General features: G+C 41.2%; 1 protein-coding gene across 2 annotated transcripts in view; it reads left to right on the top strand.

Moving 5' to 3' along the window:
- IGF1R (insulin like growth factor 1 receptor) overlaps positions 1–22806 on the top strand; it is a 178993-nt gene extending 156187 nt beyond the window's left edge. For both annotated transcript variants that reach the window (XM_030457406.1, XM_030457405.1), the window contains exons 16-21: positions 1795–2024; positions 2321–2431; positions 2618–2777; positions 5026–5155; positions 9448–9582; positions 15071–22806. In XM_030457406.1, the coding sequence (XP_030313266.1) occupies positions 1795–2024; positions 2321–2431; positions 2618–2777; positions 5026–5155; positions 9448–9582; positions 15071–15437 (1133 nt within the window). In that variant the 3' untranslated portion in view covers positions 15438–22806. The remainder of the gene's footprint in view (positions 1–1794; positions 2025–2320; positions 2432–2617; positions 2778–5025; positions 5156–9447; positions 9583–15070) is intronic.
- The last annotated feature ends 1314 nt before the right edge of the window (positions 22807–24120 follow it).

Here is a 24120-nt window from a genome sequence, read left to right as displayed (position 1 = left end):
CACAGATATATAATATTATATATTCTATATATAATTTATACTACATTATATCATATATAACATAAATAGAATCAATTTTTGTTTTTCTCAATATCTGGAGTGTTTCTCTAGCTGGAAAAACATATTTTTCAATCTAGTTTCAAACTGATCTGACTTGTGACTGCTGTATATATTAGGCAATGACAGTATTTAGAGACATTGGGATGTGGCAGTGATGAGATCCCAGCCCTGCTATGTCTGTGTTGAGTGCTATGCTAACAGAGTAAAATCATTGTAGTTCTGAGGTCAGGTGTGAGGTTTTGGGGGGCATGTTTAATTTCTTACACCTTTCAGTGTGGTTAGTGCTCAGATGTTTAGGAACTTCTATCTCCTGGTTTTAAAAACAAAAGTGCCATTCCAAGAACAGCCTGCTTTTTTTTGTTTGTTTTGTTTTGCTTGCTATATATTGTTTTCTTGTGCCTGCTAATGGTGTAGCTGAACTTTGTGTCAGTTCTTACATCAATTGTCCCTGGGCAGCAGCAGGAGCTGAACAATCTCTGCTTCTCCAGAAAACCTGTGTGCTGGCACTGCTGGGGAATGGAGAACCTTGGAAAAATTCAGCTTTCTGGCTAGACAAATTGCTTTAAAAAAATAACAATATAAAGAGCAACCAGGTTTCCTATAATTTATTGCTAGATAATTAATTCATATTCCTAGATAATTAATTCAAAGAAATTCAGCTTTCTGGCTGAAAGAATCGCTTTAAAAAGTAAGAAAATACAAGAATCAACTGGGTACATGAATCTATTGCTGGATAATTGATTTATACACACAGAGGTGTGGTTGTCAGTAATGAGTGTGTACCCATACTGTACAGGTTATGGGATTCTCTTAACGTGCAGGAGGAAATCACATCAGCCCAGTCTCCTCGAGGCATAAGTTCTGTTTAATGTTTAGTTTGTTGCTGCTGCAGTAGGCATCTCACTGTGTTTCCAAAAGCCCCCAGGAGGCTCATGGGTTGAGCCAGAGTGGCAGAGGGCTATTTTACTGTCATTTTTTTGTAGTGGCACCATTAGGGTTAAAGGTCTGTCAGTGCTCATGCTATAATCCTCTATTTTTGCATCCTGTCATTTCACCCATCCAGAGCATGTGACACAACTGTCCCCTCTTTTGGTGACTGATAGGCAGCAGCATCAGTGACTGCTCAGATGTCGACTTGCCTGAGGCAGTCACTTTCTGAGATCTCTCTTCTGGCTCAGATCAAAGACCTAGCAGCAGGAGCAGGTTCTGCCTTTACTTGTGCAACAGTGTGTGTGCAAGTGATCAGAATGGTTTCATGCAAAGAGCCTTCTAGATCAGAGAGTCTGTTTCCCTCTAGCCACAAAATCAATCTGTTAATAGAGAATACAGGAGATGCTAAACTGATACAGATGATCGAGTATGTTTGATGCTGTCTGGAAGAATTAGAAACCCTAAGATTCCAAGAAAAGCTCAAGACTAAAGTATTGATTCAAGCCTCTTCCCACCCTGGTTTTGTGCTTTGAGGTTCCTAATCTCTATCCCATGGCATCAAGAACATAGCAAGGCCACTTCTCATCCCCCTACACATTTCTGTAAGATCTATTTGTAAGCCAAGCATCTGCCTATCTCTGTATGGGAAAGTCTGTGGATTATTTGCATACATTGTGCAAGGTCTCAGCATTTTTTCTGGGGGTTTTTACTGTGAAACTGCTTGGGCAGTTGGTGCCATAAAGCAGTGAGTGGTGGCACCACTTGTAGAAGGGGAACATCATGGCTGGTTGTTTCTCTCCCCAGTCTATGTTCCAGATGAATGGGAGGTGCCCCGTGAGAAGATCACCATGTGCCGGGAGCTTGGACAAGGCTCCTTTGGAATGGTTTATGAGGGAATAGCCAAGGGAGTGGTGAAGGATGAGCCAGAGACCCGAGTGGCCATCAAGACTGTCAATGAATCTGCAAGCATGCGGGAGAGGATCGAGTTCTTAAACGAGGCTTCAGTGATGAAGGAGTTCAATTGTCACCATGTGGTAGGTCATGAAACTGAATGTAACAAGGCTGTGGTACGTACAGCCCTGGGGTTTATTGGCATGAGGGTGTTCAGGGCACATCTTCACTGACTGAAGCAAAAAGGTGGGATTTTGACTCCAACTCTATGCAGCCTTATGATAATAATGTGAAACAGGAGTCAGAGTGGAACCAAATATACTTTTCAACCTTTCCCATGGGTTCACAGGTGGTTGGGGCTACATATCAAGAGGAATAAGTGATTACTACAGTTCAGTGAGCTGTACTTGTAGCTGAGTGTTTGTTTTTCCTCTTCCAGGTTCGCCTGCTTGGTGTTGTTTCTCAGGGCCAGCCTACGCTGGTGATCATGGAGCTGATGACACGTGGGGACCTCAAAAGTTACCTGAGATCATTGAGGCCAGACACAGAGGTGAGTCATGAGTGGTTTTCCTCAGGTAGACTCAACTTGAACAGAAAGCAGCAGGCAATTAGCCTTTCTCTCCCTTCTGTCAGGCTGAATTGTGATTTTTATTTTTTTTTTAAAAGTATGTTACAGTCTGCAGAAATCATGACTTTGTTTTCTCCTTACCTGTTTTATCTTCTTGATCTTGTCCAGACTAATCCAGGCCAGGCACCTCCAACTCTGAAGAAGATGATTCAGATGGCAGGAGAGATTGCTGATGGGATGGCATACCTCAATGCCAACAAATTTGTTCACAGAGATCTTGCTGCAAGAAACTGCATGGTGGCAGAAGACTTCACAGTGAAAATTGGAGGTGTGCTTTCTTGACTTTCTCACAAATGGAAAACATCACCCTGAAAAATCAGCATGTTAGAAGCATTTTAATTTTCTGAAAGCTGTTTAAAAGGCCTTTTGAAACTTAGCTCTGGCTTAGATTTCTGCAGAATGAAATGTGGTCCTTGCTTAAATCACAGGCTTGCTGTGATTTAAGACCTGTGAGCAGTCAGCATTATGTTGAAACTCTTGGAATACCTCTACTTGCTGTTGTTCCAGTGAGGAAATCAGAGAACATGTGGGTTTATAAAGAGCTAGTGAAGCAGTGATTGGAGGTGCAGATGCTGCAGACATCTGGGTGTATGGCATAGTTACCACTGATGTGTCATTTGTTTTTCTGTTAATGTGCAAAAATTATTCCATCTCTTGTATTCTGGTTCAAGAAATAAGAATTTGGGGATTATTTTTAAGCATATCTGATTTGGAAGTGAATGTAAGACTTGACTTCAGCTGGATGCTTTCCAGTCTGAACTGGAGTTCTGCTTTCCAGACAACAGAATGGCTTTTCCTCTGCTTTGCTGTTAGAACACCACTCTTTTTTTCCTTTCACCATCTCTCCAAAATAGTGTCAGATGAGTTTTTTCAGCCTTTTCTCCAGAGAGAGTGATTTTAAGCTTTTGGCTGTTTTTGAGTTGTGCGTATTAAAATAACATGTATAGCAACAGCCTTCTGCTGTAGGAAACTAATTCTTTCTCTCTGAGCTTAACTCAGCTATTTTGATAATTTGTGTAAGTAATCCTGTCATTTGGGAGAAAGTAAAAATCATTTCATTTTGAGTCAGTTAATTAGGAAATAAGATCCTTGGGGAATTTTGTGCATCTTCTGCAGGTTTGGGGGAAGCCAGCCTGAATCCTTCCCATTCCAGTTTTCTCACTCCTCCTCCCCTCACCAGCGTGTTTTACAATCCTTTGAACTGAAGATGGTGCATTTCTTCCCCTTCACATGGTACATGGTTACCCCAAAACATATTTGTGGAATACACACTCCACAGCTCTCATTTTATTCTACCAGTACTGGAAATCTCTTTGTCTAGAAATAGTTTAGGAACATCTTGACTGGACCACCCCAACTCACTGTTTAGAACTTGGAAGAAGAGCTTTGTGCTGTGTTGTCCTGTGCTCTTTGCCTGTATTTCTTTATTTGCATTACATTTTTGAAGAACTTCCCATTCAGCCAGGATAAAGTCACCCTGTTGGGGAGGAGTGATGGAATAGCTGCACAGATGGACTTTTCAGTCATATGCACTGAGGGTACCAGTGTCCCCAGCAGACAGGGAATGGGAAGGATCAGTGGTCAGTCACTCATCCAAGTCATGGACTGGTAATAATAGCTGTGAAAGCTGGAGGAATTCTGTCCTCTTTTCACTCACTTTTCCCCAGGAAAGAAGGGGAACTGCAGGTCTTTATTGGAACATGGATTTTGTCCTAGGTCCACTGTGTTAGCAGACACTGTTTAATATTAGTATGAGATTTTATGCCACCTGATTTATTAACTTTCTGGTTAGTGTCTGAAAACACCAAGACCCAGCAGTTTTATGTGTGTCAAGCTGATTGTATAAGAAGAAAATTCTGGAATAAGTCTGAGTTACAGTCAGGAGAAAAGTGTTGTTATATCAAAATCTTGCAAATGTTTATTTATTTGCAGCTAAGGACATGTATTATCCAAAGTATGTCTTTAGTATTGGTTTGTTGGTCATAAATGAATAATCTAATCCTCTGTAGCACTTGAGATGGAATATTATAGAGGCACTAGAAATTGGCTTTAGAAAGAGGGGAAAAAACCTACGAGGGAAGCATTTCCCTCAACTTGTGAGAGTCTTTAAGGGCAATAGTATTAAGTACTGAAGGAGTTCTTTGCACTCTTTAAAAAGAAAAGAATTTCATTTAGAGAACAGATATAGTGAGTTACATAATATTCAGAAGACTTAGTTTACTCTAAGTCTTGAGCATAAATCCCATAACTTTTCGTATTAATAAATATAAATTTTTCAGACTTGTTGCCCACTGAAGTTAGCTGTACAAATGTCTTTTTTGTTGAGTGGGAAGCTAAACAATTCTAAAGCCAGCAGGTCCAGTGCCTGCTAAGTCTCTGCGAAGTGCAGTATCATAGTAACAGACTGCAGATTCTTTGCACCAAAATGGGATTCTCTGCTGGCTACAGTGGCTTGTAAAGAAGGGAAAAATGTTCATCATGTTATCATGCAAACTCAAAACATTTATTCCTTCTAGATTTTGGCATGACAAGAGATATCTACGAGACAGATTATTACCGGAAAGGAGGGAAAGGTTTGCTGCCTGTCCGCTGGATGTCCCCAGAGTCACTGAAAGATGGAGTCTTCACCACACACTCCGATGTCTGGTAACAAAAAGGGGGCTTGGAAAAACTGTATTTTAGACCCTTTTCTTTCTAGCCCCTTTTCTTGTTTTAGTGGACTTAACCAAATATACTGCTCCTCCTGTCTCTGCAAAGGTAACTCTCTTTTTTCCACTCTGAGGCATTCTGCTTTGTATTTTGTATTTCCATTGCAAAATCAAGAACTCCTGAGGTTAAACTCCTCTCATTCCCTGAGAGCAGAATTAAATGGATTTCCAAAACTGGAGGTGGCAGCATGTTTCCTGCTGTGGGTTGTAAAATCAGTTGTGCAGTGAAAAACATTAACTTCACCTGGAAGAGCAAGTTATCATTTTTCAGATTGCCCTCCTTCAAGAAAAGCATTAAAAGTTGCCAAGAATATAGGAAGGTCCACAGTGCTGACCTGCTTTTCTATCAAAACCTTCTGTGTAAATAACTCTGCTCTCCTGCAGACAGTTTACTAGCAGGTTTTTTTTTCTTGGGAGTTCTCCCTTGTGTATAACCTTCTCCATTTGGAGCTTTGTTTGCTTCTTTTATACACTGCAAGATGCAGAAATAGTTTTTTCTTTAAAAGCACATTGCCTGGTTGCTGTGTCTGTGCAGTTAATAGAGACATTCAGGAAATTTCAAAATACACTTCTTAGAAGAAATAATACTCTGGAACAATTCCCCACACACATCTCCCCCTGAATTTTTGCAGATAGGTAGGGAGGATTTGGTAGAAGATTAACACACACTGGCAAAACCTTAACTCTTCTCTTTTATGGTTTCTCTGCCTTCCTAACAAGATGATTTGACTGCTGATCTGTTAAAGTTGGCAGATGATTGCCTCCAAATGTCTAGAAGTCAGTAGGAATGGTATTCTAGTAGTAAACTGCATTTTCTTTAAACAGCTTGAGGATTTTTGGAGTCAGTGGGCTGTGATCCACAGCGCTGGCTTTAAGTGAAAGGTTCATAAGAGAAATTACGTAGAAAGTGAAAAGGCAAGACACCAGAGTGTTGTTTAATTTTTTTGCATATGACTTGTAACTTAGTTATAAATCCAGTAACCCTCAAACTTGGAAATAGATTAAAATAACCACTTTGAGTTGAAGGGGAAGCCCTGCATCAGCCATTTGTCTAACAGAACAACACAGGCATACTTTTGGCAGTCCTCTTGCACTCAGAGAATTTTGGGGCTTGTAATGGCTTCACAAAGCAGACAGAAAATTGGACTGCATCACTAGAAAAATCCTCAGATGTAAAACTGAACGAGCCTGGAGTGAAGAACTGGCAGACCTGCCTGTTCTTAACCACAGAATAGAAACTTCTAAGTCCAGCCATTGTATCAGCAGCAAGCTGCAGCCTTGCCCAGCTCTGTGACATCTGCTGCACTTGTGCCACACACACCTTTAACCTGTATCTTCTAAGGCACATTATTATTAAAACATAACTCAAATTCCAGATACGGAGACCCTGTAGATGTGATGTTGAATCAATCACCAAGAGTCAATTAGTAGTACTTCAGTTGTTGTAGGGAGCAGGTAAGTTCTCCCTGCAGTGTTAACAAGATTTGGTGTTCATCACTCGGTCCAAAGCAGGGTTGAATCTACAGGATTGCAGTTTATCAGTGGGATAGTCTAAGCAAGATATGCCCACCAAGGCATATGCTATCTTGAGGTACAAAAAACCTGGTTCAACATGAAGCTGTTTATTTAGAATATGTACACATTTGTGTTTGCTATGTGTATCCACAGCTCTAGATTCAGAAATTGTAATCTGAATTCCAAATGTGGTGGAGCTTGACTTGCCAGAGTCTTGAAAAAAGGTCTATTTACTTGATCTGCTTATGGCTGAAAGGATCATTCTGGTGAGGTTCTCAATAACTTTTAGACAAGACACTGCACTGAAGGTCTCTTCCTGCCAGGAAAAATTACCTGGCTCCTTGTATAAGTTCAGCTTTTGAAGACGCTTTGTGTAAGCCATGTAGCTTGGCTGTCTGGGGGGCATTTATTTTCGTCAAGCAGTTAAAAAAAAAAAGGTTGAAATTTGTGTTTTTTGCATTTTTGGTAGGATATTGTGACATCTGGTTCCATGTTCTTCGAGATAAGTTTTAGAAGCCAAAATGTCAAAAAGACAAAGCTCTGTGAGTGGTCAGAGTCCAAGATTTATAAGCTGTAAGGTGAAATGGCAAACTGCAAAAAGAGTGTCTGGAGGTTTTGAAGGGTGGGGCTTTATTTCAGCAATCCATTATTTTACTGCTTTTCAGACTGAAGAATGAGGCAATTAGACGAGACTGTTTTTCTTGTAGTTGGGGAGGGAGAACGTTTTAAAATTAATGTAATACTGTTTCAGGGTGAGGGTGTATTTCTATAAATAAGTCTCCAGCGTCTTGCATTATTTCAGAGCTGCCTTGGAGGAGCAACATGGGTTTGTTTGTTATGATAATATGACTAGTAGGTACACAAGACTTGCTCTCGTTATTCCTGCAGTGATCAAAGTAGCTTCAAAGACATCAAAACGTTGAGCTGACCCTCTGTCCCTCCCTGCCCTGAAAGGCAAACACCATTGCAAGTCTGTTTGTGGCTTCTGGATCCTGAAGGAAACCATTTTAGATAGAGTGGATAACTGAAAGATAAAACCATTCTCCCATAACCAGCTAATAATATTGAACTCCTGTTTTCACAACAATACCCGAATGAAACTACACTTCTTTGTCTCTAACCTTGACTCAGCATTTTAGCCACAGAAGGCAAGACAGCATCTGGATTTTCCTTGCACAACAGCTCAAAGGGTAGATGGCTCTTCAGTGCAGGGCAGACAACATGAGCCATGTCTGCTCAATAAACTAATTTTAAATGGAGGTATTTTTAGAAAGTGTCAATACTTACATTCAAACTACCCAATTACATAACTCTTCTTATCTTTCCTTGCCAGTAATCAATTCCTGTTATTAGACAGACTTTCCACTTCTGCTGTCCTCTGTAGTTAGTTGGAAGGAGATAGGAGCTCAGTTTCAAGAACATAGTTACACACATGTTGCGAAAGGGGTAACTTGAGTTTCTGCAGGGGCCTTAAAAGGGTCAAATGAGGTGCAAGAAGCTGGAAAACATTTCCATTTCTTCAGTGTCTTTTTCCAAAATTGGTTTTGTTGCTCTGTGTCGAATACCTCGATCTTTACTTGCACCTTTGACTTAAAATGTGGAAGAAGCCAAAGCAGAGGGATAGAGGGAAAGTATTACCCAAGAAGTGTTTTTATGTGCCTGGGGAATAGAGGTCTGCTGGTTGGCTGACTTGCTTTTAGTGGTAAGGCAGATGAGATGCACAGGTGTGGTGGGAGCTCTCTGCTTGCCAGACTGATAAGGGAAAACTGCAGCTTCTAAATCGGATTTGTGTGACTCAAGTATTTCTGGTGAAAAGCAGCCTGCAGTGGAATTAGAGCTTACAGCTCTGTGTTGCTGCCTTCTCAGCTGCTATCAGGAATAACAGAGATATGTTATGTAAAGATCCTGAGTTTAAATTTTTTCATGCAAAGGTTTTTTTCATGCTGTTTCCGTGGGTGGAGGACAACCTGCCAAGCTCAGTTTGAATAACCATTCTCTCCTGGTTCTTCTCCACCTGTTCAGAAAGTTTGATTCCCTGCACCCAGCCACACACAGATCTTTTTGCAGACTATTGTTGTCCAGCCTGAGGTCCAGCCGGGTAGCACAAGGATAGGAACGGATTTTTAAATTTTTTTTTTGTTGTTGTTGCTTTACCTGTACCTTTCCTTTTCTCCTCTCTGCTGTTATTCCCACCCTGCAGTGCTCCTAAAGTCTGAACACAAAACCATGGGAAAGGGAGATGAGATGTGAGCTGATTGACCAGGGAAGCTCACAGCTTAAGTCCTCTATGAGTTAGGACACCAGTCAGTGCAATGAACTTGTGGTGGCTTTTTTACTGATTGGCCTGTACAGAACCAGTGTAACCAAGCAATGTTGGACCACTGACTGATCATAGCCAGGACTAGCTCAGAGCTGGAGATTATGGTGTGGAAAATGGAGGTGTAATATTAGCAGTCTTTTCTTACAAAGGCTGTTCTGAAGAGGCATTCAGAACTGGGAGCCTGTTTCTCACCACTGACTGGAGGTGTCTGAAGTCAACACTCTCTCAGTGTAGGTCTCGTGGCAAGCACAACAGCTGCACACTTTGAACAGTTGTTTTTTTGTTTTTTTTTTGTAAAATAACATAACTGTGGTCACCTGCCTGCCCAATGTCATCTAAGAAAAGTATCCTTGTAAAGATTACTTGGCTTTCTAAAGTTGTGGTTTCTTTTCCAGGTCCTTCGGGGTTGTGCTCTGGGAGATCGCAACATTGGCAGAGCAGCCCTACCAAGGCATGACCAATGAACAAGTGCTCCGCTTTGTGATGGAAGGAGGGCTGCTGGAAAAACCAGACAATTGTCCTGATATGCTGTAAGTGTCAACAGTCACCACGGGTTTTAGCACCTAGTTTATTCTGCCTGATCCTTCAGTGTCTGCTCCTGCCCTATCTACCATGTGAAGGGCTTATTAGAAAAGTGACGGTGATGTGAGGTGCTTGCTGGAAGAGTCTCTGCCAATCTAGTGTTTTATAGTATAGACACACCAGAAAACCATTTTGCTTGTGGCCAGAATCTCACTTTGGGCTCTCTCTAATAAGGAAAGAAAGCTCAAATCTTTTTGTTCCTGAATAAAATTAGACTTAACAAATGCCCATAAGTGACATTCGCTACAAGACTTTGTGCCTAAATCTTCTACTTTAAGTAGTTCTGTTGAGCATAAAGAGAAAAAAGAGCATAGGATGAACTGATCTGCCTTGTGCATAAACTGTGGAAATCAACTTTTTGGTTCAGCATGCAGAGCAATGACTGTATCTTTCCTTTGTCTGAAGCAGCACTGGATCTGCTGCTTCGGTCACAGTGCTCATCAGATTGAAATAAACAAATCTCCCCTGCTCACAGCTTCGTTTCCTGCAAGCAAGGAAAGAAGCCTACAGAAAAACCTTTGCCTGCCCCTAGAATAGATCTGAAGCCTTGTTGCAGCAGTGCACAGTGCTGTGGCAGGCTGCAGTTTGGAGCTTTACATCGTTGGAATGTTTCTGCTGGCTTTTGTGTACAGCAGTTTCAGTTGTTCAGACTTCATTACTTTGATAGACTTCCCAAACTGGCTTTTGGGAAGGAAATACTGTGTCTTGCAGTTATTGAAATTTTCTGGAGGCCCACAGAGGGGATACAATCACTTAAGGGCCCTCAGCTGCTTGGGATTCTTAGGAAAAGAGCTGTTTTGGCTGGAGTGCTGGCTTTGGTTTCAGATGACAGGCAGGGTTGTTTTGTTGTTGGAGGGGGGTGGGTGGTATATGCAGGGGGAGGTGTAGCTGCCATGTGATTCCTCAGTTGCACATTCTTTCCCTTCCATGATGCTGTGGGGAATTTCTGGCAGTCAGATTGGCTGGAGATTGTTTAACATGGTCAGACCTGTGTAATGGAGGGGAGGAGTAGGCAGGAATGGAAGAATAGTAGGGGGTGGAAAGGAGGTGGCTCCCTGAATCCGTAGGAAAGAAAAAAAACACCTTTATGGTTAAGAACAAACTCAACAAGAGACAGAGCATCAGAAATTCCTCATTAACCCAGGGCCAGGGTACAGGAGGGGAATCACAGCAGGACACTATTTACTGCAGCCCACCTGGCCCATTCTCCTTCCTCCTCAGAGATATCCCTTGGCTTGCTGAGCCTTCACACATCACTTCTGGCCACCAAGACTTTAGCCTGGCAGTGGAGAGGTGCAGAACAATAAGAATCTTCCTCTGAATTTAGCTAGTTCTCTCCATTAAAAAAAAGTTGCACGTGGATCTTGTCATGCATACCCAGCACATTTCAGGCAATTGCTTTCTCAAGCACATGGTGAAACCCCTTGTAAAATACAGTCCTCTTTATGGAGGTTGCTTAAAGATTCTTTTTGGAGGCAGCTTTCTTGGCACGTCTGTGCAGTGGAAGGTAATTTTTTAGACAGCACAAATTCTTACTGGTGGAGACTGACTGGTACTTTAATATTAAACTCACAATATTAACTCAAGATGTTCAGAAAGCAAAGTCCACCTGCTGCAGGGAAGTCAGTTTGCTTCTTGCATGACAGCAAGTGAGAAGGGCAGCCAGGAACTGCACTTCTACACATCCCATGTATGGGGCTATAAATGCAGAGATACTTTTTTCTTTCAATTAGTTTGACTTGGAAACAACTTAAATTTAGGGCAGAGCACAAATTTGCCTTTCTGTAGAGAGAGGGGAGCATAGTGATGTACAAAAACCATCCAGAACAGGTGGAAGAGGTAGAGTGCTACAGGGAGAAGCATTAGGTGAGAACAGAGTGCAGAATCTTGCTGCAACTGTCACTAAATCTGCTGGTTTTAATCTTTCAGATTATGTGAGTGTTGACACAGCCATGCACACTCCAGCCACTGTACTGTACTTTTTGTGAGGGTCTCTTGAGTGTGAGTGCTACAGGGTAGGAGCAGGCTTGGATGTTTCTCCTAAGCCTGCAGTGGTGGTGTTGCTTGTTGGTGACTGTGTTTTGCCAAGCCAAATAACAGCAAGGCAGCAGCTTGTAGGTGGATCAGAGACTTAGGAGACCCAAAGAACTGGAGAGGTTCTGTTCTGCAGCTTGGGTGTATTGGATGCTTGTGTGATGAGGGATTTTATGGTGCAGTTGTCTTGTGATATATCCCTGTGAAAAAGGGCTCAACACGAAGGGGATGGTATTTCTAGAGGCTTTTTACTCTTCCACAGGGTGAAACAAGACTCAGTTCTGTTTATGCTACACCCTCTTGGCATAGTTTGCATGGTTTTACAGGCAGAACCATGCAATAAGACAGATGGTTCAATAAGACGGTGCCAGGAGAAGCTTTGCTGGTTTTCTCCTCTTCCTGTGTAATAAGTTCTGGTTTTATGTCCTCCCATTGTTCTGGCAGTGCTCATCAGGTGATGGCTGCATGGCAAGAAGGTTTGTTACAGCTGAAGCTCTCAGACAGTGTGTTCCCATGGGGCTTTTAAAAGTTGTGGAGGCTGGAATTCCACTCTGTTTTTGAAGCAAAATTGCTTCCCCCACATGTATTGAAGATGACTATTTACACACTGCTGAGCTCCCCTTTGTTCCTGCTGAGCACTCAGTTAGAAACCAGGGTCTGCTACACAGAGGTAGCATCAGCAGAACAGGAGAGGTTTTTTCATTTCTCCCCACAAAATCAAGTCTGATGCAAAGCACAGACACACACACTAATGGAATGCAGCTTCTATAGTAACTCCATTTTTTTGGTTTGGTTCTTATTTTTTGCCATCTCAGTGCAAAAGCTAACACAGGATTTCCTCAGTTCCTTGAGCAAAAGAGGCATGGGGAAGACACTGCCTATTCCTCTACCTCATGATGATGCCTGCAATTTTTCTTGAGCTCACTTGCTGCCAGTCAGAAACACCCTTTATGAAACTACTCAGGTTGTATTACCAGCCTGTAAATGAATTCTTCCATTATCTACTGGAAAAGGTTGTTTTGGTTTGGTTTAGGTTTTTTAATACAATGTGAGCAAGGTCTTTGAACCCACAGAGTTAGATAGAAATTTTTTTTTTAAAATCCTTTTATGGGAACTCTGTAGGGTTTTTAAATCTGGAATGGCTTAAAAGAAGCATCACATGTCCTTGTTTGTGCTGATGTCACATGCATTACTCCACTGCTTGTGGTATCTCCTTAGCATTGCCCTTAGGCCCCAGGCCAGGCGCCAGTGAATATCCAGTGTTCTTGGCTCCTGCCACCACTTCTATTCAGGGACGTAGCAGTCAGCTGGAGAGGAAACAGCAATGAAGTAACAGAAATGGATTTTATATATTTATGTCTCCAGCTTGCCTCCACGTTTGCGGGTGAGGGTTATGGTGTAGTTTTATGTAGTGTGGCTTCACTTTTGCTCTGGAAGACTTTGTGAACGCTGAAAACGAAGCAACAGTGGAACAGTGTTTACGTGTCTACGTGCCTGTTACAATACAGCATTGAGTGCTTGGGGAGTTCTCCCAGCACAGACTGGTTTTGCCAGCTGCTTTTTGGGTGTCACAAGGCCGTGCTCAGGTGGCTGGTTTTTTGTTGAGGCAGAGCTGTGCCAGCTGAGCTCTAACAGGAATCACTGTGACTTCAAATGCACTTCAAGTCAGATTGCTTTTGTTTTGGTTGAAGCACTCTCGGCAGTGTTTGCAGTCCAAACACAGCAGCTTTCCCTCTTTGCTGGTTGATGGCAGCTGAGAACATAGTGCACCGTAGCAGGAAATTCAGCACTCTTTCTGGGGGAGGGGATTGCTTTGCTTTGGTTTTGTTTCAGATCAGGGTTCCCAGACTGTCCAGACCCAGCTATGGGCAGTGATGAACAGCAACAGCCTTCAGAGTCCAGGGTGTTCCAGCTCAGTTAAAGTCTTGTTGAAAGGTTTCTTCTAGAGCAGGGACTCTGGAGACATTAAGACATTATTCTGTGATAGACTTAGGTGTTACACAGAAAAGAAATGAATTTTTTTTTTTTTGTTTTGTCTCTCTCTCTCTTGTTTTTTTTTTACTAATAAAAAAAGAGAATTTGACACACTGCTGCAAAGTTCCAGTAGACTTTTGCCAGGACATAAGGCAGTGGGAGCTGATTAAAGCATAAAATACAATTGCTTGTTTACTTCCCAAAAATGTGTGGAAGTTAGGAAAAGGGTACTGTTGTATATAGGATAAAAACAAAAAGTTTAGGTGACCTGGCTTACCTGGCTTTCAGTCACGGAAAAGCTGACGGAGGTAGGGAACCAAACCTAAGGTGGCTGCAGGACCAGGGTGCTGGTCTCAGTGCTGGAGGCTAAGTCAGGCTGGGAAGGATTCTCCTTAACTCAAACATAGTTCTTTGGTGTGTCTTACTACTAGATCCATTCTTACTCAAGCACAGAAAGTTGTAGTTTTGGCCAGTGGTGACTTCCTACACACAGCGTGTTGCTCTGAGTGCTGTGTACACAGAGGATTGGCTTGAAGAATTAATGTTAATCTTCCTTTTCTTATTTAAATTTGTCCTATTACTTCTGCTGTGTTAACAGAAAACGTCCCTATTCCACCTTTCCAGACAGTAAAATCCTTTCTTGTGTTGTGTTTAAAGCTCAGGGCCATCTCTCAGGGATATCCAATTTTGCTGTGTTATGAAAATGCTGTTTTCATTATGTACATATTACTGTTTCGTTTTGTGGTTTTGTTTTGCCAGCATTAGGACATTGTAGAGATCTAATCATGGATGTGCTTAACCAGATGATCTCACACGCTGTAAAATATTAATGCATCCCTGGCTGTAAATGAAAACATCATCATTTAAAAGTAAAAGATGAGAAAATGTCGTTGAGATTGGCAAATGTCTTTAGGGGATTGCAGTTAATTTTAATGTAATTTTCTTCTTTCAGGGGGAAAAAAGTGGTGCTTTACCTTGTGTGTATTTCCTATTTTAATTTTTTTCCAGGACAATATTGCTAGGGTAGGGAACAGTTTTGTGAAAATAATATATTGTGAGAGAGGCACTATCATATAGCTGTAGGATGAATAAGGACCAGGGTATTTGGGAGGAAAAAGAAACCAAGTCTAAGTAGGAAATGCTTCTGCGTGTCAGGTATCCATGAGACTGTTTTATGGGCAAGTGTGTGAGAAGGTTGAGTCAGGAGCTGTAGAATTAAATCAGTGAGTAGAAAGAAGGTTGAAATGTGGCATGGGGATCTCAGCCTTTGAAAATTCTGTCACTTCATCCTCGGCCTTTGAAAATTCTGTCACTTCATCCTCCATCAGGATAGAGTGATTTTCAGAACCATGTGGTCTGGTTGAGTCGTGGTTGATTGGGCTGGTACAACACCTCAGTAAGTGGTTTTGCTGTGTGTCTCCTGTCCAGGTTTGAACTGATGCGCATGTGCTGGCAGTACAATCCAAAAATGAGACCTTCCTTCCTGGAAATCATCGGTAGCATCAAAGACGAGCTGGATCCAGCGTTCAAAGAGGTCTCCTTCTTCTACAGCGAAGAGAACAAACCTCCAGACACAGAGGAGCTTGACCTGGAGACTGAAAACATGGAGAGCATTCCTTTAGATCCTTCCTCCACCCTCCAACCCACTGACAAGCACTCAGGACACAAAGCAGAGAATGGCCCAGGCGTGGTGGTCCTTAGGGCCAGCTTCGAGGAGAGACAGCCCTACGCACACATGAACGGGGGACGCAAGAACGAGAGGGCCTTGCCCCTGCCCCAGTCGTCGGCCTGCTGATCCCTAGACCCGGAATCTGACAGAAATAAACCACAGAGAAACACACATGCGTTTGGGGGGAAGAAAGAAAGAAAATTTACAATATATTCAAAAGCCTACTGTACCTCAGTGGATCTTCAGAACTGCCATAGCTGCACTTGGGAGAACCCTCTTTTTTTTTTGGTTTTTTTTTCAGTAAACAAGTTACCGTATTTTTTCTTTTTTTTTTTTTTTTTTTTTTCAATATGCAAGCAGATGTTTGTTTCAGTAAAGGACTCCATTCATGGGGCACACAGTTGGCCTTTTAAAACTCTAAATGTTAACACTTAATAGCAACAGAAAACTTGAGATCTGATGTCTCTCTCTCTCTCTCTCTCCCTCCTCTCTCTTCTTTCTCTTTCTTTCTGTCTCTCTCTTTGCTTCATAATGGGAAACATATCTGCCTGCAAGTTCAACCCTACAGCACTTTTATCAGATCAAAGATATCGCAGGCCAGGTGGCTCCCTGGTACCCTTGCAAGCACCTGCCCAACACTGTAGGTCTTTATAAAAACAAACAAACAAAAAAACCGACTAAAACCACCCACACATCCACAAAAACCAACAACAAAACTAAAACAGACTGGATTTTTAATGTTGCTCTTTAATCTTTTTAGGAACACATAAAAGAATAAAAAAGGGCCATCATTCGTCGGAGGTTGGTACCATTTTCAGCGCTGCCAAATTTTGCCAAAAAAAAAAAAACCTGAACTCTGTTTTTTGTTTTTGTTTTGTTTTGTTTTTTCATAGGCATGGAAGGAGTACAGTAATCAACTGCTCTGTTAAAAAGAGATCCTGACCAATACATTCTATTCAATCATACACTGGTATTTCAAAAAAAAAGAAAAAAAGAAAAGAAAAAAAATTGAAAAATAAAATCAAATTGTCTAGATCTTTTTTCAAAACTGGACAAGATGGGATTTTTTTGTTGTTGTTGTTTTGTTTTTTTTTTTTCTCTCGTGATGGAGAAGATAAAAGGGATGGGGTAAAGAAACAGCCCTCCCTCCACTCCTATCCCCATCCTAATGAATTCTGGACAAAACTGGCAGTGGTGAGCTAAATAAACATGTGCATTTCCTACAAAAAAAAAAAAAAAAAAAAAAAAAAAAAAAGTCAACCGCAAGCCAAAAATGAAACATGAAAACCATGAAAATAACTGACAGAGATCTCCATCGTTGCAGCCTTCTTCACAGGCTTGCAAGGAAAAAACCACCTAGAAACCCAAATTGGAGAAGACAAAAAAAAGCAGTAACCGGATTCAAGTATATGATGCTTTGTTGACCTTTTCTCTTTATTATTAAGACTTCTCGAAGGGTCTTGCAGTTCTATGTTAGACCATGGATCATTTGCATACACATTGTCTTTTGTGTCACTTTTATAACTTTTTTACGGTTCGGATACTCATCTATATGTCTGTACAGAAAAAAGCTGCTATTTTTTTTGTTCTTTATCTTTGTGGATTTAATCTATGAAACCTTCAGGTCTGCCCTCCTTCCCTTCCCTCCCACTTCAACAAATTTTCTTATGCTTTGTACTATAGTGTGTAACTTCTACTTCCTCCTTCCCAGTAACTGATACCTTTCATATGATTTGCCATGAACTGTTTAATGCCTTTTTATAAATAAGTTTCCTCTTTTTTTTTTTTTTTTTTTTTTTTTTTTTAATTTTTTTTTTTTATTTTATTTTTTTTCCCATTAGTTGTTTTACAACATCTTGGCTGTGTGGGCTACAGGGCTCTTGAGGGGGGAGATGGAGAAGGAAGGGACACTCTGCACAGAAACACTCTGGCAGTGCTTTGGTGGTTTTAAGCCTCAGTTTTCCTTCCTTCTCACTAAGCTCTGCCCAGACAGCACGCGAGTCTCTTACAGTGCAAGGCATGATACAAACTCAGGTCAGAAAAAAGGTTAAATATTTAGTACATTCTTGTTCAGTGTTTGTATTCATTGTTGTACAAGGGTCCTACCCCTCCTTCCCTCCCTGCTTGTTTTGGTTGTGGCACACATCCACCCACCCATCCCCACCCACACTCCCCACACAGACACACACATATATGTTTTGTTGTTTTTTTTTTATTTGTCAAGTACAACAGTTAGACACCAGGCTTTCGGGTCACTCATTTTTATAAAGACTCTTTTAACCCTTCCACCCTGTGAAAAAGAGCTATACCAGTTGGAGCTGGTGATGCCAGGCATGCTTTGGGTAGCCACTGAACACTTGGCTCCAGCAAACCCCAGCTCTTCACCTTCTCAGTGAGGAAGCCCCCATGGAGGGCACCCAGGGCTGCACTTTGCACCCCTGGTTTAAAAAAAAAACAAAACAAAAAACCAACACTAAACCAAACCAAACCCACCACACTGTTTCCATGGGGCTGGGTGGAAAGCATGTAGCTGGGGCCAGTGGCTTGGCTAGCAAACAGTTACGTGTTGGCAGCTATGGAAACCTGTACAAGTACAAGCTTGTTGCTTAAATCATAGACCAAACCTCAGAACAAAAGAAAATGAGTAAGCTTGTTTGTTCAGTTGCAGAAGCCTTGGTGAAAGGGTAAGGAGGGGGCCATCAGAAAGTCTACAACCAAGGAGCCGTGCCAGTTGCTCATCTAACGTTAGCTACAGCATCTAAGCCTTTGTTTAGCACTGATCCAACCAAATGATGGCAGTGAAGAGGTGGTTCTGGGATGGAAATGTTTAAACCTTTTGAGTAAGAACAAAGAATTAAAATATACTGATTGCTAGTTTTGACTGGAGATTTTAAAATGTTTGTAGTGCTTTTTGCTTGTGTAGTTTAGATCCCATTATCTTCTCTTGCCTCTGTCCCATAGTTATTTTTCCCTTTTAAAAATGAAAAAGACAAAAAAGTTTAATTAAGAAGGTATTCTATGTAGGATTTTTTATTTATTTTTGTGATATCAGTTTAAATCACTGTAGAGATGCCCCATAATAAATTTAAATACTGAGATAAGGGTTTTTGAGTATGACAGGGGGACAGTTTTTGATTTTATTTTTTTTTTCAAACATTTATCTACCTCACTCTTATTTTTTTACATGTGTGTATATACAAAAAATACATCTCACATTTCTCAGCAGCCAATAAATGCCGTTGATACTGGTAACCTCTCACTCCATAATACCACATGCTCTAGGTTCTGGAGGGGAACAGTCACTGCTTGTCACAAAGGGTCACTTCAGAATATTTGCCTCAATTTCAAGGAGTTTCTCCAGGTTTTTTTGGCTCAGATTCATTATTGTGAGGAGAAATCCAAGTTGTCTAACTTAGGGTGATCATTCTTTAAGGAAAGGCAAAGGTGAGGACTGTCACAGCAGCCCTTGAGTCAGCAACAAAACTCATTTTTAGATGAGCAGAAATGCAGCTGACCTGAGACAAAGACTTCAAGTTATGATTATTTGATGAAATCTGTTGCAGAAATCAATTGCTGTAATGTCTGAAGGTCCAGAGGAATTAAGTGTAAAGAGAATGGTCTTATTCTTTGTCCTGTAGAATGGGCTCAGCCAGTTTTCCCTCAGATTGCCACAAGCACCAAAAAGTTTTTTGGCTGAATCAGCACCTAAAAAGAAATTGGCTCATGCAGCAATAACATTGCTGTCTTGATGAAAAAAAAGTAAAAAATGGTGAAAAACCTGTCACGGACTGCCTGATGATACTACTACATTGAGTTTACAGCTTTGCATCTTTGCTGCTTCTGTTTGATAAGAGCACTGATTTTTTTTTTTTTTTTTATTTCAGAACTAACATTGAATTGCTTTCTTTAACATGCCAGTAAAAATTCAGTTCCCTTTTCTTCCCCCATTGATATGCTTCATAACTGTGGATTCTGATGGACCCGCCATCAGATTTTAACTGCCCTCTGACAGCGTGTAACTGGTTTACAAGCACACAGGACTAACCCGGGCTTGCTGTCAACTTGATGTATAATGTTTCTCTTTTTCCAGCTCTGGCAGCTGTTCGTACAGGTGTTGGTTGTGGTATCTGAGTAATGTGGTGCTTGGCTACTTGGAGTTGTGCATGGCCTTGTGAATATACAACGTTGTGGTTAAGTACTACAGAGTTTCTCTTGGAGGAGCAGCTTCTAGCCCTGAGAAACTAGCAAAATTGGAAGTTTTTCATAGGTGTTTTTTGCTTGCTGTTTTTTATGAGGTTCCAGTGACCTTTTGGTGCAGTGACTATTGCCCTCTCTTGCACATATTGATTACCACAACTGGAGATCCTCAGATCTTTCAGCTGGCTAGGAGGGTTTTGTTGAAACTGTCCAAGTTACTGATATTACAATTGTGTGTAGGTGGTTTTAAAATGCATTAGGAAGAAACACTAATGACATAGTGCCCATCATGATACACATTTCAAAAAGCACTTCAGTAGAAGACAGTCACATGGCATCACGTACACGTGCGTGGTGACAGCTCTCCTGGACCAAACCACCTTCATTATACCATTGCATTCTGTGTTTGCAATTCAAGCTTAATTCCTTTTTTGTTCTGTTTGTTTCCATAGCTTTTTTTGTTGTTTTGTGCGTTTTGAATAGCTTTATTCACATGGGTTTTTCATGCTGACTTCCCTTGGACAGTAAATCAAGTTGTTTGTGCATGTGAACGACTGAGAATTAATGTTGGCTTGATAGAGTCATAAAATGGTTTGTAATGTTGTTCTTCCCTGAGACCACTGGCTTGTCTGGTATGGAAAATTTATTTAGAACTTCAGCTGTGTTTGAATAAAGTCAAAGTAATCCGATTTGTTTATAAATTAAAAACAAAAGCCCACCCATCCCTGAAAACCAGCAGTTTGACAAATGGCACCGAGATGTTTTGACTGCAGCAGGATAACAAATTGGCATCACCACGGGAGCAGGCAGCTTTGGTTTTTCTGCTTGGCCATTGCTCTCACCTGACTTGCATTGAAAAAGCTGCTGGGGTGGCACAGAAGGTGGTTTGGTTGCAAAGGAATGTGACTCCTACCTAAACACAGAAGTGTCAGCTGCCTGGTACTGAGTGAGCTGCTCAGCTGGGGAGCGTGCAGCAGAGGCAGAAGCCAAGCCCGAGGCCAGCCTGTGTGCACCAGGTGATGCCTCTGCTGGTTCAAGTGGGTGCAAAGTGCTGGATGATTCAAGGTGTGTGTTTGCACTGATACTCTTGATGGCCTTTAAAAACAAAGAAAGAAAGCCCAGTTTGCCCAGGATGGCTGGTCACCAGATGGAGCTGCTGTCAGGTCCTCTGGGAACTTCTGAGGGGTGTTTTGTACAATCTGAGTCTAAGTGAACAACACTCCTATTGTTCGTGTAACTCCATACATATATATCTATATATACATATATATATATGCATATGTATATCTATAATATAGATATATATATTTAAACCCTTTTCATTCCATTAGTACAAGTAACACTTGTTTCCTGATATTCTTACTTTGTTTGTCAACCATGTGTTTAATCACTGGGCTGAACAACAGTGGAGGAAGGTGCAAGGGATCCACTCCTTACTAACCAGTGATAAAAGCCAGATATTGCAACTTAACCCATGAGTAGTTGTGCAGACATGAATTTAAGAATGATGCATAGAAACAACAGTAGTGGCCAGGGGTGCTGAAGATACAGAACTATAAACAGGCAGGAGGGTTCTGAAGGATCCCTCAGTTCAGAGAAAATTGAACCTAAAACTGAGTGGAGAAATGAGAAGTGTTTGTGCAGAGAGACCTGAAACCAGGGATATGGAAATGGGTATTCACAAAGACACAGGGGTGGGCAGAAGTTTGAGGTAGTTTGCTGAGCTTAGCTTGTGGGACAACATCAGAGCTCAGGTACAACAATTCTGATCCTTGGTACTTGTAAATAAAGCTCTGGACTTCACAACCAGAGTGATCAATTCCTTTGCAGGAGTTGAATGGTTATCACCATCCTTCTGTATGAAACAGTTTCAACTTCCAGTTGGTCTGATTGGACCTTCAGACCATCACTGGTGTGTGTGTGTGTGCATATGTGTGTGTGCTCATTCTTTTTCTTTTCAATTTTTTTCTTTTTTCTTGGTATGTGTTTCATTGATTAGTAACCATTAGCATTTTCAATAGGGCTTTAAGTCCAGTAGATTACGGGTAGTCAGTTGACAAAGATCTGGTTTACAAGAACTAAATAAATGTTTCATTGCATTTTTGTAAGTACGTAGAATAATTTTATAAAATGTTTGTAGCTTACAAATGCCTAAAATATAATTTAAGGGCACTTTTCTGTGTGTGGGTGTGTCTGTATGTGATCAGGTTTTTTGGATGGTACCAGTTTCCTAGCTAGCTTTACAGTATGCCAGAAAGGATCGCGAAGTTGTCCAACTGACAGTGTCCCTCTCCCCTCACCCACCCAAGTTTTGTGTCCCAGTATACAGCAGATGAATAAAGGAGTTGGGGAAATGTTCTGTATCTTCAGTATCCTGGTCTTCCAGAGCCCTCTGGTTGGGGTGGGATCATCTTAACTGGTCATTTCACTTTACTGTCTAGGGCAGTTAACTCCATGAATTACAAGAACCTCACTGGTCAGGGAAACAGAACGGGTTTTGCTGCTACCCAGTCTCACTTGTGTTGTCCAGTACCTGCTTTATGGTGGCCATGTGGTTTGAAGGATGTGACTGTGTAAGAGAAGGAGGGAAGATGTTTTTCATAATTGCTGTTGAAGAACTGTTTGCAGATTTCTTATCGCTTTAAAAGTTTGTATGCAGCCTCTAAAGATGTTGAGAACCATTTGAAGCTTTGTTGAAATGAGCGAGGCAGGGTCCCTATTTATTTTTATTTAAGAATATTGAAGATTCCTTCTCCCTCACTCCCCCAAAATTTGACCAACCGCATTGTTGAAGGGTTATGGTTGATTTAGATGCTGTTTGAAAATCAGCTCTTCTGTTTTCTGAACCAGTGAGGTTTGAGATGAAAGGATTGGCCAGAGTTTGTCTACCTCTGGGACAAAAACAAAACTAGAAAGTGCTAAGGAATGGATGCAGTTGCAAATACAACATTTTCCAAGTTTTCTTGTTTAAATTTTTTAAAGAGAAAATTAAACAATAACATGGCCAATTTATTACATAAAAAGACTTGCTGTGTATAAATTATTCCTAAAGAAATTCCTGTGTTTATATTAAAATGAATCAGTAGATTAAAAAAAATTTCAAAATGTTTTTGTATATTCTGTTGTAAGAATTTATTCCTGTTATTGCGATATACTCGGGATTCTTTACATTATGAAAAGAAGAAACTTTGTCTATTTTGAATGGCTGAAGCTAAGGCTCCTTTAGTTTCTCTTACTCTGCTTTTTTCTAGTAGTTTCAGTACTACATGATTTAAGTTAAATAAAAGAATTCTGTATGCATTTGCCTGTTTCTGAATTTTTGCTTCATATGCAAAGCAAGTACAGGATAGAAAACCTGGAGTAAATCTCTTGTTTTTCTTCTGCCCTTTTTGGCTGCCTTTAGTTGAGGTACTCTGAATAAATCATTGTAGAGGTCAGTACTTCCACTGCATTGTGTTGAAATCAAATGTATTTTCATGCACTGGCACCCATCTTGTGGACTCTTTCTCAATGGGACTTTGAAGTCTGGTTTGTAGTAGGTAGTTCCCTTGAATAAGGTAAGGTTATTTATTTGTTTGTTTTATTAGCAGGAAACCTATCTATGTATCCTTAAAAAACTTGAATTGTCTTGGTATTTCCAGTTCCATCAAAGCATTGACTAAAATAAGGCATGATGGTTGCCCAAAGCTTTGTCAGCTGTCTGCTGTCAGGTTTTTCTGTCTTTCTGTTCTCCTTTTTACTGATGTGATGCTTGAGGAACAGGCTCTTGTTTCCCTGGAGAAATCCCAGGTGTCCAGATGAAGCTGCTGTTGTCCTGTTCTAGTGACTGTTCTTGAAAAACACCTTCTAATTGTGTCACCCCCTTGTCTGTCATGGTAGAAGCAAGATTATCAAGGAGAACATGCGTTGACGTTTCCTGTGTGCTGGAGGATGGAAGTGTCAGCCTTCATCATGCCCAGCTCATGGTGCAGTCCTGTGTGTAGATGTTGGAGAGGTGGAGGAGCCTGGCTTGGTAGATGGGAATCACAGAAGGGATTGGGATTGGTCACCATTGGATTCCAAGTTTTGCAATTTGGGATTTCATTTGGTTCTTTTTTTGTCAGTAAAATACTGTGCCACAGCCTAGCACTTCAGTGTTTGCCTGGGGAGAAGTTAGCTTTTGGATTTTGGTGTGTAATCCCTGGATAGCCATGACCTCTTGTACTGAAAGATTGTTTTGTGCTGTGCTCTCTGGAAGGACAAGGGTGGTGTTCCCTTAGGAGAGACACTGAGCATTGAGGTAAGTGGTGCTATCAGGCAGTTGAAACCCAAATTTCTAATAGCATCAGAGTCCCAGATGGATTCCAGCTTGTTGTTTACATTCTTGTGAGTCACCCTGGGTTTGTAGCCCATTTCTGACATGGAAACCAGCATTTAGAGCAGGCCACTAGGAGACAGAACACATAATCCTGCATGGTAGGGTAACATAAAATTGCATTCTGTATGTGGGCACTTTGTAGGGCTGAACTCTCACTGGACTTGGACAGGGTCCTGTTTCATCCATCCAGTGCTGAATGTCCTTACGGTTCTAAGCATCCATCTTGGTTCAGTAAGTCCTTAGTAAGGTCTGACT

The sequence above is a fragment of the Calypte anna genome, chromosome 10 (assembly GCF_003957555.1).
Source record: "Calypte anna isolate BGI_N300 chromosome 10, bCalAnn1_v1.p, whole genome shotgun sequence".
In the NCBI taxonomy this organism is placed as follows: domain Eukaryota; kingdom Metazoa; phylum Chordata; class Aves; order Apodiformes; family Trochilidae; genus Calypte; species Calypte anna.
Note: the sequence above shows the minus strand (reverse complement) of the source record. Positions and strands in the feature narration are given on the sequence as shown.